The sequence below is a fragment of the Physeter macrocephalus genome, chromosome 18, assembly GCF_002837175.3.
Source record: "Physeter macrocephalus isolate SW-GA chromosome 18, ASM283717v5, whole genome shotgun sequence".
In the NCBI taxonomy this organism is placed as follows: domain Eukaryota; kingdom Metazoa; phylum Chordata; class Mammalia; order Artiodactyla; family Physeteridae; genus Physeter; species Physeter macrocephalus.
In genome coordinates this window covers 51,033,837-51,047,509 of record NC_041231.1, presented here as the reverse complement: position 1 = coordinate 51,047,509, position 13,673 = coordinate 51,033,837, and the positions used below count along the sequence as shown (strand labels likewise).

The 13,673-nt window shown below is 45.8% G+C and overlaps 1 protein-coding gene across 1 annotated transcript in view; it reads right to left on the bottom strand.

The window, feature by feature from the left end:
• The window catches only part of ZNF35 (zinc finger protein 35), a 44,976-nt gene that overhangs the window by 29,377 nt on the left and 1,926 nt on the right, over positions 1 to 13,673 (bottom strand). The window contains exons 3-4 of the mRNA XM_055080005.1: positions 10,674 to 11,918; positions 9,538 to 9,593 (exon numbers count right to left, since the gene is read on the bottom strand). Of these exons, the coding sequence (XP_054935980.1) occupies positions 9,538 to 9,593; positions 10,674 to 11,918 (1,301 nt within the window). The remainder of the gene's footprint in view (positions 1 to 9,537; positions 9,594 to 10,673; positions 11,919 to 13,673) is intronic.

Below are 13,673 nucleotides of genomic sequence, written 5' to 3'. Positions count from 1 at the left end.
GGGTCACAGAACCACCTGGCTCCTTCCTCAGCACAGTGGTTCCTTGGACTCTCATCTAAACAGATTCTACCTTTTGGGACCTGAGTTATGACTTTACACCTCCCCTCCCTGACCTGTTTCCTGTCCTCTCAACAGCCAAGGCCTCTGCTTCTTAGTCTCAAGCTTCAGGTAGATTTGGTGTAACTTCCAGGAGCAGTGATGGGGGAATCCAGCCCAGCTCCAGGGGCAGGACTGAGTTTGGCTAAGGCCTTTGCGGTCCCCAGCCCCTGCCCAGGTGAGGGCCCACCACCACCAGGGGACAAAAAGGAACAGCTGCTCGGCAGCTCCCGCCATTGATGTCTGTGGGTGAGGCAGTCAGCAGGAACTGCACCCCATGTTGAACTGCGAAAGTAAAAATGTTTTCCCAGTCAGGTAAAGCTTGGCTTCTTTTATCCATGCCTACCCTGTCCTCCAGCAGGAATATGGCAGGTCTGTGCAACCAGGCGGCTTTTTAAAGGTTACAGAGCCATTTCAAACTCCTCATTTCATCCCAGCCTCCTACCTGGACTGGAAGAGAGGACTTACGTTCGGAGAGGTTAGGGATTTGTCCTGGGTTGGAGGTAAGTGAGGGGCAGGGCCAGTCTAGAATGCTCTCTTCCCCAACAAGACGTCTGGGAAAATAATCCGGTCCGCAGCGGCACGTCTCCTTTGTGTCCACCGGTCCGAGGCCAGCGAAATGAGCTCAGCAGGACCGGAATCCCAGGGTCTTGGAGGAAGCCGCCCTTGAGCTGGTATGAGTCCCTCCTCTTCCAACGCCCTGCCCCTCGCCCTCCCACCCAGTCCGACCCCTTTCCCCGCCCCGACACTCTCTCCTCCACATCTCTGCTATTCCCCATCCCCACCGCATATTCTCCCCGCGCGGGCCCCGGCCCCATGCCCACTGCCCCCACTCCCCACCCCCGTGGCAGCCTTCCTCCTCCCCTTAAGCTGACCTCAGGCTGCAGCCCCTCCTCCGCTTTCACAATCCACGCCCCCCCGCCCCGCCGCGGCAGCCCCGGACTGCAGCCGCGTCCTCTCTCTCCCTCGCCCGGGACTGCGGAACCCGCCCTCTCCTCCATCCCCAGCAAGCCTGGCCCACCCCGCCCCTTCCGGCTATCCCCTCTTTCTCCGGCAGCTGCCCCTCCCCTGGGCCTCCACCACCTTCGGCTCACCCGGGCGTGAGCCTGTCTCTCCCAGACCGCGAACCCTCGGCGACCTGAGAGCGGCCCAGTGAAACGGCCGGGATGGGAGCACCCGGCTGCGGGCTGCTGCCCCGCAGCTCCAGAAAGCAGGGAGGTGTGTCCATCTTCGTGGTGCTCCCGCTCAGTTCCTCGTGCGGGACTCCGAGGAAAAGGGGAGGGCTGCAGGGCCAGGACCCAACTCGGTCCTTACTACAAAATGGATTTCAAACGGACCTATCTCAAAGACTCGGCGACATCATGGGAGAATGTATAATCTTGAAGAGGGCAACTTTTTTTTTTTTTTTCGGTACGCGGGCCTCTCACTGTTGTGGCCTCTCCCGTTGCAGAGCACAGGCTCCGGACGCGCAGGCTCAGCGGCCATGGCTCACGGGCCCAGCCGCTCCGCGGCATGTGGGATCTTCCCGGACCGGGGCACGACCCCGTGTCCCCTGCATCGGCAGGCGGACTCTCAACCACTGCGCCACCAGGGAAGCCCAGGGCAAATCTTTGATTTGACATTAAATCCTAAGTATCCGAACAGCAAAAACTAAAGTAAAAGGACTAACCGTAAACTGGGGAAAATGTTTGCAACACATCTGGCAGATGAGAAGAGTAACTTCTTTACTACAGAATTGGTAGAAATAAATTCCTAAGAGGATCAACAACCCAACAGAAAAACCTGTTAAGAACATGAGCAAGCAATTCACACAAAAAAGAAATACACCTGGCTTTTAAACACAAGACATGATATTCAGTTTCACTCATAATTGAATGCAAATGAAAACATGAGAGCATTTTTCATTTATCAGATCAGAAAAGACAAACAATAATTCTACAGAGGATTCCGGGAAGTGGGCATTTTCCTACACATACTGTACTGGGAACTGCATTTGCAATTTCTATCAAAATATCAAAAGTACCTACCCTTTATCAATATATCCTGCAGACAAAGTCGTGCACATACCAAGGACAGTGTGCCAGAATATTCAGCATGGCATTGTTTGCAAAAGCAAAAGATAGAAAAGAACCTACATGGCCACCCATAGGACCCTTGCTCATGAATCATGGTACATCCATACAACAGACTATCACACGGCAGTGAAAAAATGAATGAGGTAGATCTTAGAGGGTAACACTGAACTGTCTCCAGGACACACTAAGCTTAGTGAATCCTAAGCTTGTGTGTGTGTGTGTGTGTGTGTAAGGGAGTATACAAAAGACTGTAAATGCATGTCTGGAAGGATCCCCAAGAAATCGACAACGGTTATCTCTGGGGTGCTCCTACCTAGGGTACTCTGTACTGGGAGGGAGATGACTTTTTCATTGTCTGCTCTTGTACCACTGAACTTTTCACCCCAGGCAAGCCCTGTTCTTCCAATTTAACAAAGCACTTTTAGATGAGGAGAGGGGTTCATGGAGGCACACTGAGAAAGTAGCCTGGGAAAAGGGAGAACGGGCTTTGGCCTCAGTCATTCTAATCCTCTGATTACAAACTTTGAAAATGGAGATAAGAGAATGTCCCTCCTCAGGTGAGGTTAGAATGAGATAAGAAACATTTGGCATTTAGCACAGTGCCTAGCACACAGGAACCCAACTAACAGCAGTTACAACCTTGCTATTGGCCCAGCAGGGGGACCTGGGTAGCCAAGCAGCCTGCCTAGGACTTGGGTTTCCTCCTTCTACCCATGGCGACACAGGGCAGCCCCACAAAGAAACCAGGACCTCTCGGGCCTGGGTCGGGCCCCATCTGTTACAGGTCATGTCTTACAGGGTGTGCAGGGCTGGATTTCTGGCTTGGGAATTTGCCGCTTGATCTTCCATGCCCCAAAGGCAGCCTGCTCATCCCCTCTGTCTCTTCTCCTCTGGCCCCTGCCGCTGCTTGGGTCAGAATCCCAGGGTCTCTCTCGGACTGTGACAGAAACTGTCTATATGGTCTCCTGGATCCTTTCTCCCCTCACCAGCCCAGCCTCCACACTCCAGCCACAACTGCATGTCACAAACATTGGGGTTACATATATGCCCCAGCTGAATCCCTTCGCCTGGCATTAGGTCCTTGGTAACTGGCCACCTTATTTCCCCAGACCCTTATTCTGCTGTTCCCCACTACCCATTCCATACCCCACAAGGATGCCTTACCACTCCAAACAAGCCGTGATCTTTTTATTAATTTTTCCCTTCTGATCATAAAAGTAATTCAGGCTCATTGTAGAAAATGTGGACAATGCAGGAAAATTCAACCGCTGTTAATACCTGATGCACTTATTTCCTTCCAATCTTTTCTATATATGTACATTTAAGGAAACTGGGCTGTCTGTACACACCACTGAATTTTATACTTTGCCTTTTTTATTTAATATTATTGTGAACGTTTTATCATATCACTAAATACTCTTTAAATTATGATTTTTAGTGGCTGCATAATATTCTATCACATTGTAATTTAATCATTCCACTGTTGTTAGTCACTTGGGTTGTTTCCATTTTTGTAAAATATGGACATTGATAAGTATATATACCATTGCCAAAATATTCCTTTTTAGGACAGCTTTCTAAAAGTGGTACTACTGTATCAAAGGATATCAACATTCTTTTTTAAATCGTTCAGCTTCCCCTAAAACAATAATGTATTAAAATGGTGTAAAATATATAAATAACAATGATGGGACAAGGGGAACAAATTTCTAGAAAATGGCAAATGGATGAAATGGTAACTGAGAAAGTTGGGTGAAGGGAGTGACGGCTTGAAACACTTGTTGAGGGCAATATAGTGGAAGGATGCAGCTGAAGTACCTGCCAAACCCCAGCTGACATGGGACTTGGAAACCCCAGGTGCCATGAAGGGTGAGAGGGAGAAGTGGGGCTAAAAATAAGGGCATTAACTCAAAGTATGTAATAACATTTGATCCCCTTCTCTCCCACTCTAGAGAAGTACTTACATCATCCAACCCCCAGACAAAAACATCAGAGGATTTTTTGCTAAGAAAATGTAAGCACCCCAGCCAAAAGATCTCTGCATTCTGGCATTTAGAGGTCGCCAGGGAGACAGCTTGCTCATTACCAACCACTCTAGAGGGAAGCCTTTTACTGAGCCAATCTACCCACCTTCCCACCACACAGATATATGCATGTATTTGTGTGTGTGTGTGTATCACTAAGAATCACAACATATTTGAGGAAAGTCTCCAAAGACAGTCAACAAAATAAAGAGAAAAAAGGACCCAGAGCAGGCGAACGAAGATGGTGAGACAATTCATGTGATAGAAGAGACTTTTAGGAAAATCCTTCTAATTAGAATACTCAGATTTGAGAGGTATCTCTAAAATGAGAAAAGTACGCTACAAAAAAGGAACAAACTGAAAACAAGAAAAGGCTCTTAGAAATTAACTACTGCCCAAAATAAAAAATTCACTAGAAAGGTTGAAAAATAATCAAGGTACTCTCCCAGAAAATGGCATAAGGAAATGGAAATACTAGAGAAAGTAGTTGACGATCAATCCAGAAGGTCCAACATTTGACTGACAGGAATTCCAGAAAGAGTGAAAATAGAAAAAAAAATATGGAAACGGAGAACTGTCACATAAATAACATGAGAAAATTTCCAAGAGTAGAAGTACCTGAGTCGCTAGATTGAAAAATCTCAGAGTACATTAGGGAACTGAGTACATCAAGGATAAACAGGAGACTTTAAAAGCTTGAAAGGGGTAGGGAAACAGATCACAAAAATGTAAATTCTATTTATTGTCAAAGAAATAAGAATCAGACTGGAATCAGGCATCTCATTAGCAGCATTGGATGTTATAAGTCAGGGAAGCAATGCCTACAAACTTTGGGGGAAATTCTTCAATCTAGAATTCCAGAGCCAAACTACGAATCAACTGTGAGGGCAGAGACAGCTGTTTTAGATATATAAGCACCCAACAATTTTGCCTTCCACATACTCTTTCTTGGCAAGTGACTTGACGTGCTGCAGTGAAATGAGTGTGTAAACGAAGAAAGGAAGAATGTGGATTTTAGGATGCAATGGAGTCCAGTGTAACAACTGGACAGTAGGCAGAGAGAACATGAAGGACAGGGACTTTCCTGGTGGTCCAGTGGTTAAGACTCCGTGCTTCCATGTGCAGGGGGTGTGGGTTCGATCCCTGGTTGGGGAACTAAGATTCCACATCCCACATGCTGCAGGGCATGGCCAAAAAAAAAAAGTTAAAAAGGAAAAAGAACATCAAGGACAGACTGGAGCAGAAGGCTGGAGGTCTCTGGAAGGGATATATACAGGAGAAAGGGGGACTCAGAAGAGTGTCTAATTGGACAGAGAATTTGAAAATAACTGAGAATATGTTAAAAGCAACCAGTACAAGGGAAAAAGAAAGACAACCAGAAACTTCGGTAAAAATTAAATGCTGCTCCAAAAAGGAAATATAATCACAATAAACTACTTAGGTCTGCAGTGAACAACATTTACACAGTCATAATAACATTCATGCTGTTTATTTCAACTTTCAGAACAAATCAATAAACAAAGCATAAAAGACTACGGTTTCAGAACAGAATTCAAGAATTATCAGACTTGACATTGTCAGAGGCAGAGAGGTGGACAAGGGGAGGAGACAGAAGCAGGGTGCATCCCCCATTCTACAAAATGGAGAATTGAGATGCTGTTTACAGTTAATACAATAAAACTAAATTTGTAGTTACAATAAATAATTTATTTTTCCTGATTATAAAATTTTTGTTCCTTATAAAAAATATGGAAATTACTTTAAAAAAAAACTTTTAATCACCCATAATTCCATTATCCCTAGGACCTGCGTTTGAGCCCAGGCTCTGCAATTTACCATTTGTATGGCTCTGAACAAGTCAACCATTTATAACATTTTCTTATATTTCCTTCATGTTTATCTATATACTTTCTCATAGTATATAGTGTACATAACAACATTATGTGAGAACTGTACTATATACACAATTTTGAATCCAGACTTTTTTCACTTTAAAGCATAAAGTAAAACTCTGGATACAAATATCATGCTCTTCGATACTTCTAAATATACTTCTTGGCCATAGGGCAGTCAGAGGTTTCCCAGAGATGGGCCTGAGCCAAATCTTAAAAGAAACCAAATGTTAGGCAAAGCAGACAGGGGCTGTGGGGCGTGGTGGTGAGGTATCACAGGCACCGAGGACAGTGTGAGCAAAGGCACGAGAAGGGCAAGCACGTGCCTCCAGGCTGCAGTAAAGGTGCGTGTGAAGTGAAGCGATGAGGCTGGGAAGAGCTCGGTAAATCATGTTGAGGGATCCAGAGACATCTTGCCCATGAGAGACATGAAAAGGGGGTATGGTAGACCTTGTTTGCTTTGGCAACCCAGGACCTAGCACCATGTTTGCCACAAAGAGAGTGCATAATAAATATTTTTGTAATCAACGCATGATACATCGGAAATGCCTCCTGGGTTTCCAGTCTGGGTGCTGGATAATGCCACCATTTGCTGAGGGGGGAAGCCAGGAGAAGCAAGATTGAAAAGGTTATGTATCTGGGCAACATCCTCAGAGATTCCATAGTCTGACCTCATTTTTTAAAAAGCCACCATTTTGTAGCATGTGAGGGCAATTATGTAGTGCATCCCCAGGTGTGACTTGAGGCCCTGGAGGCTCCACGGATTGGCCTCAGGGAATTTATATGCCTCCACAAATAAGCACAAAACTGAGAGTGCAATCCGAGTTTCTCCTGAAGAGGGTCCACAACCTCCATCAGATTCTCAAAGGGGCTGTGACCCCAGAAAGGTTAGGCACACAACGGGAGAAGTGACAGAAGTGGGAGAGAGATGACCACCTAGGGGAGGGAGGGGACCTAGAGCATAGATAAAGGACTAGCTTCCTGAGCCTGGAGGAATTCTCAGCCAATTGTGTTTGAGAGGGGTGTGTGTGTACGTGTGCTGATGAAGAATCTCTCCCTACCGAGCCTCCAAAGCACCTATACATGATTTCACTTTCTCATCCCTGTGCTCCACGTAACATACATCTGTTGGTCTCATTTGAGGGTAAAAACAGACTTCTTGGGGCTTCCCTGGTGGCGCAGTGGTTGCGCGTCCGCCTGCCGATGCAGGGGAACCGGGTTTGCGCCCCGGTCTGGGAGGATCCCACATGCCGCGGAGCGGCTGGGCCCGTGAGCCATGGCCGCTGAGCCTGCGCGTCCGGAGCCTGTGCTCCGCAACGGAAGAGGCCACAACAGAGGGAGGCCCGAATACCACAAAAAACAAACAAACAAACAAAAAAACAAAAACAGACTTCTTGGCTCTACCCTTAATGCTCATCACTAGGTCTGACTCTTCGTCTGAGATCTGAGATCTATAAGACTGATAGCTCTTGGCAACTTAAGAAAATGGGGCTTCAGAGTTCCCATCTACTTCTGGCAAGACCAGCCCAGAAAGAAGGGAGATGACCCCAAGGAAAAGGAAAACCTAAGCCAAGTCTGACAACAAAGGGTAGTCACTCCTCTCCTATCAGAAACCCTGTAGAAAAAAGTGGGAGGTAATTTATTTTGAGGGCTGGAATTTAATTGGGAGGGAAAGTTGTTATGAGTTGGGGAAGGAACTGATTTGTCTAGTAACCTACTAGGCTCACAGGATTTGTGTAGGATCGGGGGTCCTGAACCTGGGTGCAGATTTGTGGAAACCCAGACCTGGAGATGAAATATAAGCAAAAATGTAAAAAGTCATTTTGTTGAATGAGGAACAGAAAAGCATGTTACGTAGAACTTGGTTTGCTCATATAAATAAAATGTTTGGTATATTCACTTAAAATACAAATACAGGAAGTTAGGTCACAGAGTCCCAGCAGCCAAGGGTTGTCAGAGGCACAGAAGGCAATGTAGTTACTGTCCTGTTTTGCTGAAACAGAACAGTGTGCATCCAGATCCTTATATTGGAGTTCCCCTCCACCTTTGATCACACACATTTGTGGCCTGCAGGTTTTACTTGTCTGTAGTGGCTCATTCCCCTCCTAAGTTTTAAAAAATACTGAGGCCTAAAATGGAAAAATTTTCACGTGTCCTAGATGATTCTAACATGCAGCCAAGGTTAAAAACCACTGCTGTAAAACGGTGGGTCAGTGATTCCCAAACCTGGCTTTATATCACAATCACCTGGATAGCTCTTCTGAACTCCCTATGAATAGAAATCTCTAGCCAGGAGATCACAATCAGTCATGACTGAGTATTCAATTATGAGGATAAATATACAGCCTGTGGCTCAAACAGTTTAACCATCTTAATGGTCACAAATCCCAGCTGATACCTTTCAGGAAAGCACACTTTTGGCCTCTTGGTGGGTCAGGGTCACGGATTTACCCCAAATCTCAGACCTGCTCACCCCCTCTAAGCCTCCTGATCATGCAGGGGGAAAAACCTAACTTGTTCCTAATCTCAGCAGAGACACGTGGTGTTATGTTTGGGTCTTTCCACTCCCAGACAGGGGACAGAAAGAGTCACTATCAGGGTCTGTGAGGGCATGAGCATTTTTGATTCTTACTTTTGAACTGTATTGGTGTTTTTGTATTTGTGTCTATATGATTTAGAGTGAAACTGGGAGAAGGTGTCACGCATGCTTTGATGAAAGACTGTGGTTAAAGGGGGAAAAAAGTTAAGAAGTTAATAAGCTTTCTTGTGTATGCCTTCTGTATGTGAAAGTGCTCTGTAAACTACAAAACGCTATGCTAACTAATATTTAGTCTTGTAGAAATGACACAATAAATGCGTGGACTTATGCACGAGAGGTGCCCCCAACTGCTTTCACCAGGTATAGCATTTATGATAAACACTCTTGCTTGCTGAGAGCGGGAGTGGAGACAGACCCAGAAATTAGGAGACTCAAACCCCAGCCTTAGATTTGCTGCTTGCTGGTCACACTGCCTAAGGCAAACTCCCAAATCTGTCACCTCAGCTTCCTCACCTAAAAATGAGACTATATACCCTTTTCTCAGGCTTTCCCACAGATCTGGGTGGGGTTACAGGTGATGAGACATGGGATAAACATAGAAGAACAGAGGGAACCTGGATTTAGGACCTGGGTCTGAATACAGGCTGTCACTTGTTACTTGGTCTTGTGTTATATGACCTCTCTCAGGTAAAGGGGGCAAACACCTCTTTCAGTGTTACAAGGATTAAGGTAATGATCTATCTGAAAGTATGAGGTAAGTGCCGGGTATCGTGACTCTACACATGAAGGTACACAAAGAATCAAGTTCTATATAAATACAAGGCAATATTATTACATAACTCTACCTATTGCATAGTTGTAGAAACTGTTTTTCTGGGAGTAAAGGCTCAATGGTAACAAAGGTATCTTACCTTAGCCAGTTTCTTCATCCTTCTAAAAGTCTGCATATTCCAATACCTTTGAACTTCTAAAAAAAACAAATGAAGACCTTAGGAATCCCACTCTGCTTCCTCCCTCTCTTTTCATTTCCCTCTTGGCTCCTCTCAGAATTAGAAGGGCTCCATTATTTCTTCTAAAGACCATCCAGAAAGTGACAATGACACCCAACTGAGCCCCCTGCTTGGGCCTGAGCAGAATGAGAGCAGAGACAAAGCGGGCATACCTCCAGGGAAGCTTTATTCTCTGATGCCTCTATCTGGGAAGGGGGCTGCTAGCAGCGTCTCACTCAAACGGAATGCAATGGCAACTGGGGTTAAGTTATGGGAAGAGCTGTTGACCTTAGCAAAGGGGCACAGCCCAGCAGCGTCTGTGGCTGTCTCCATCAGTCCTCAAGTGCTTTGCCATGCAGGCTGGGAAACGGTCAGAAGAGACTCTCATCAGAGGTCCCCAGAGCTTTACCACACCAACATTCACGAGGTACAGACGATGAGGGAAACGAATGTTTCCTACTTCCATCCATGTTAGGAGCAGTAGATGGTTAGTAGGGTTTTTTTTTTTTTTTTAATTACCTAGGGAATGGAAAAACCTATAAATGTTCATAGGTGAGTTGTTGATGAACTGCTACCCCAAGTGGTTTCCTTAATGAGTCGCTGCTTAACCCAAAGTATTAGAATACAAGGTTCAAAGCTCTGGAATTCCGTCAGGCAGACCTCCACCAGTAACCTGCCCGTTGCCCAAGAAATTACCAGAGTTTTCAAAAACAAAGTTAAGTGAAAAATGCCTTTCCCCCAAAGGGATCTTTATCACTGAGCTCTGTATGATCCATTTCTAAGAAAGCCACATTCCACTTCAGACACCATGACCACTTGGGGCACCAAGTGAAAAACAAAATCCTTGCCTTGAGGCCTTTGTTTTCATTTTCTTTAAATTAGCCTCTGAAATGCCCCTCTTGTGTTTTCCTCTGCTCTCCTGAAAACTGTTACTTTTAAGGACAGAGCAGGCCTCGTTTTCACCAAGGAGAAAACAGCCAAGAGGTGTCTGACTTGGCGGGGGGCGGGGGCGGGAGGTTCTGACTGGTGCCTGGAGGTCTCCCTCATCCTCTATGTGCTCTCAACGAGATGGGTTCTGTGGTGGCGCATGAGGTGTGAGTTGGAGATGAAAGCTGCGCCGCACTTGGCGCACTCGTAGGGCTTCTCCCCGGTGTGGGTTCTCTGGTGCACGGTGAGGCTCGACCTCTGCCGGAAGGCCTTGCCACACTCGCTGCACGTGTACGGCTTCTCCCCATTATGGATCCTCTGATGAATCAGCAGGTAAGAGCTGCAGGTGAAGGCCTTCCCACACTCGTTACACACATATGGAAGGTCCCCGCTGTGAATCCTCTGGTGCACGATAAGGCAAGAGAGCTGACTGAAGGCCTTCCCGCACTCGCTGCAGTCGTAAGGTTTCTCTGCGGTGTGGATTCGCTGGTGCACGATAAGGTGTGAAAAACAACTAAAGGCTTTTCCGCACTCTTTGCACTCGTATGGCTTCTCACCAGTATGGCTTCGCTGATGCACGATAAGATTTGCGCTCTGGGTGAAGGCTTTGCCGCAGTCGTTACAGGCGAAGGGCTTCTCCCCGGTGTGGATCCTCTGGTGGACAATGAGGTTTGAGCTCCGAGTAAATGTTTTCCCACACTCGTTACATTCATAGCATTTTTCTGTAATGTGGACTTTCTGGTGCCGAGCAAGTTGTGAGCTGTAACTGAAGGCTTTCTCGCATTCACTGCACTTAAAGGTTTTCTCTAAGGAGTGGATTTTTTGATGTACAGTCAGATTTGAACTCTGAGTGAAGGCTTTCCCACACTTTGAACAAACATACGGTTTCTGTCCAGTGTGGATTCGCTGATGCACAACAAGGTTTGCGCTCTGAATGAAGGCCTTCCCACACTCGTGACATTCGAAGGGTTTCTCTCCAGTGTGGATTCGCTGATGCACTACAAGGTTTGCGCTCTGACTAAAACCTTTCCCACACACGCTACATGTAAAAGGTTTCTGCCCAGGCTGGCTTTTCTGATTTTTAACAGAGCCAGAACCAAGGCTGTATCTCTCCTCAGATTTGTGACACTTCTGGTCTTCCTCTTCTTTGAAGTTTTCAGGTATGTGACAGTCCTTCACTGTCACTTGTCTGAAATCTTTCTTTTCCCTCTTTATTCTCTGCCTTTTTAACATGTTCCCTTTTTCACAGCCTTCTCCTAACTCAGGTCCTGGAGAGTCAACTTTCTGGATTCTTCCTGATATTATGAAAGGTTTTTCTGCTTCATCACATATCTCAGTTTTTGGAACCAATAACTGTGGGTTCTTGGTTTCAGCACCTGAAACAGCAAACAGAAAAAATAAATGTCAGATTTTTTTGGCCTAGAAAAAGAATAGGATAGTCAAGTCATAACGGTCAGGAAGCATATGACTTCAGCTGTGAGCTGCAGGTCATGCAGCAACTGCACAGGGGAATCTAATGTCCAAAGACATCCTACTGGCACAGGCCAGGGCAACTCTCCAGCCAGTAAGATGAGTGGGTGGGACAGGCATGTTGTGAGGCACAAACCAATACTGGGAAAGGAGGACAGCCCAGTTTGGTTGCCAGGCTAAGGCCATCACAGTCATTCAGAAAGAAGGGCAGTGTCAGAGAAGGGGAATGCCTGAGCACTGGATACAGCAAAGCCTCGAATGCGACAACAACAAAAAACCCTGAAAGGCTCATCTTTTTCTGGTTATTTCTATTACTACTGCTCTGATTTCTCAATCTACTCCACTTTTCTCCCTGTAGTTTAAAACTGCTATTACATCTTCTTTTCTTCCTTCTTATGTTACTTTCTCCCTGTTACCTCTTTCCCCTACGGCCTCTCCACCCTTCCTTTCCTGGTTTTTATGTAAAAACATTTTTTGTTTGTGAAATATTCTGAATTTTTCTAGATGTATAAGGACATAAAAATAAGTTATGCTTAAAAGCTTAAAAACTTGACTTTAAATGTATAAACTTTAATAAATTCAATATTAATGAATACATACCAAACTGTAGATAAAACTCACAAACATTAAAATCAAAATTTGCAAAGTACTTTCATGTATATTATACAATTTTATCATCACGATGAAACTGTTCTCCTTCACTTGTATGGAAGCTAAAAAAGAGCAAGGCTGTTCTTACTCACTGCTATATCCCTAGCACCTATCACACTGCCGGCACCCAGGAAGCAGGCCCCCAACGAATCCTGTATTTACTGAATGAATGCACCCAGTTTATAGAATAGGAAATGGACGTCCAGAAGAGAAAGGATTTGCTCAAGGTCAAAGAGTTATCAGAGGTAGGGCAGCCACTACACTCGTGTCTCCCTCTCAATTCCTAGAGCTCAGTGATCTCGCTATTACCTTTTTTAAAAAAAAATATTTATTTACTTGGCTGCACCGGGTCTTAGTTGTGGCATGTGGGATCTTCGCTGCAGCGTGCAGGGTCTTCGGTTGCGGCATGCAGGTGCTTAGTTGTGGCCTGTGGGATCTAGTTCCCTGACCAGGGTTTGAACCCGGGCCCCCTGCATTGGGAGCTCAGAGTCTTAACCGCTGGACCACCAGGGAAGTCCCTCGCCATTACCTATTACAACAGAAATGGCTGGCAGAAAGGTGAGTCCTGGCTAGGAATAGCAGAGAAAGAAAACAGTGGTCATTCCTGGTGGATGGGGGCAGCTGCTGGAGTTAAGACTATAAATGACTGACTGATAAAGCAAGGAAACAGAAAAGAAGTGATACACAGGGGAACGCTCCAGAGACAATGGAGCAGAAAGCAGAAAGCGGGAAACAGATGCTGCTGAGAGTTTGGGGAATTAAAGAAGAGACAAGAAAATGAAAGGTGGCAATCCTAGCCTTCCCTACAACACTGGTTTAAGAAATTGACTTGGTTTGCAAATGCCTGAGTAATTGGCTAGGGAGGAGAATAGGATCAGGATATTCAGGCACAGCCCTATACTCATAGCATATGAGTACCAGAGGGGCCTTGGCAGTCATCCAGGGATTGCTTCCACAACACAGGACTCATGGCTACCACACTGTTGACCCACAATTACATGTCACTCCTT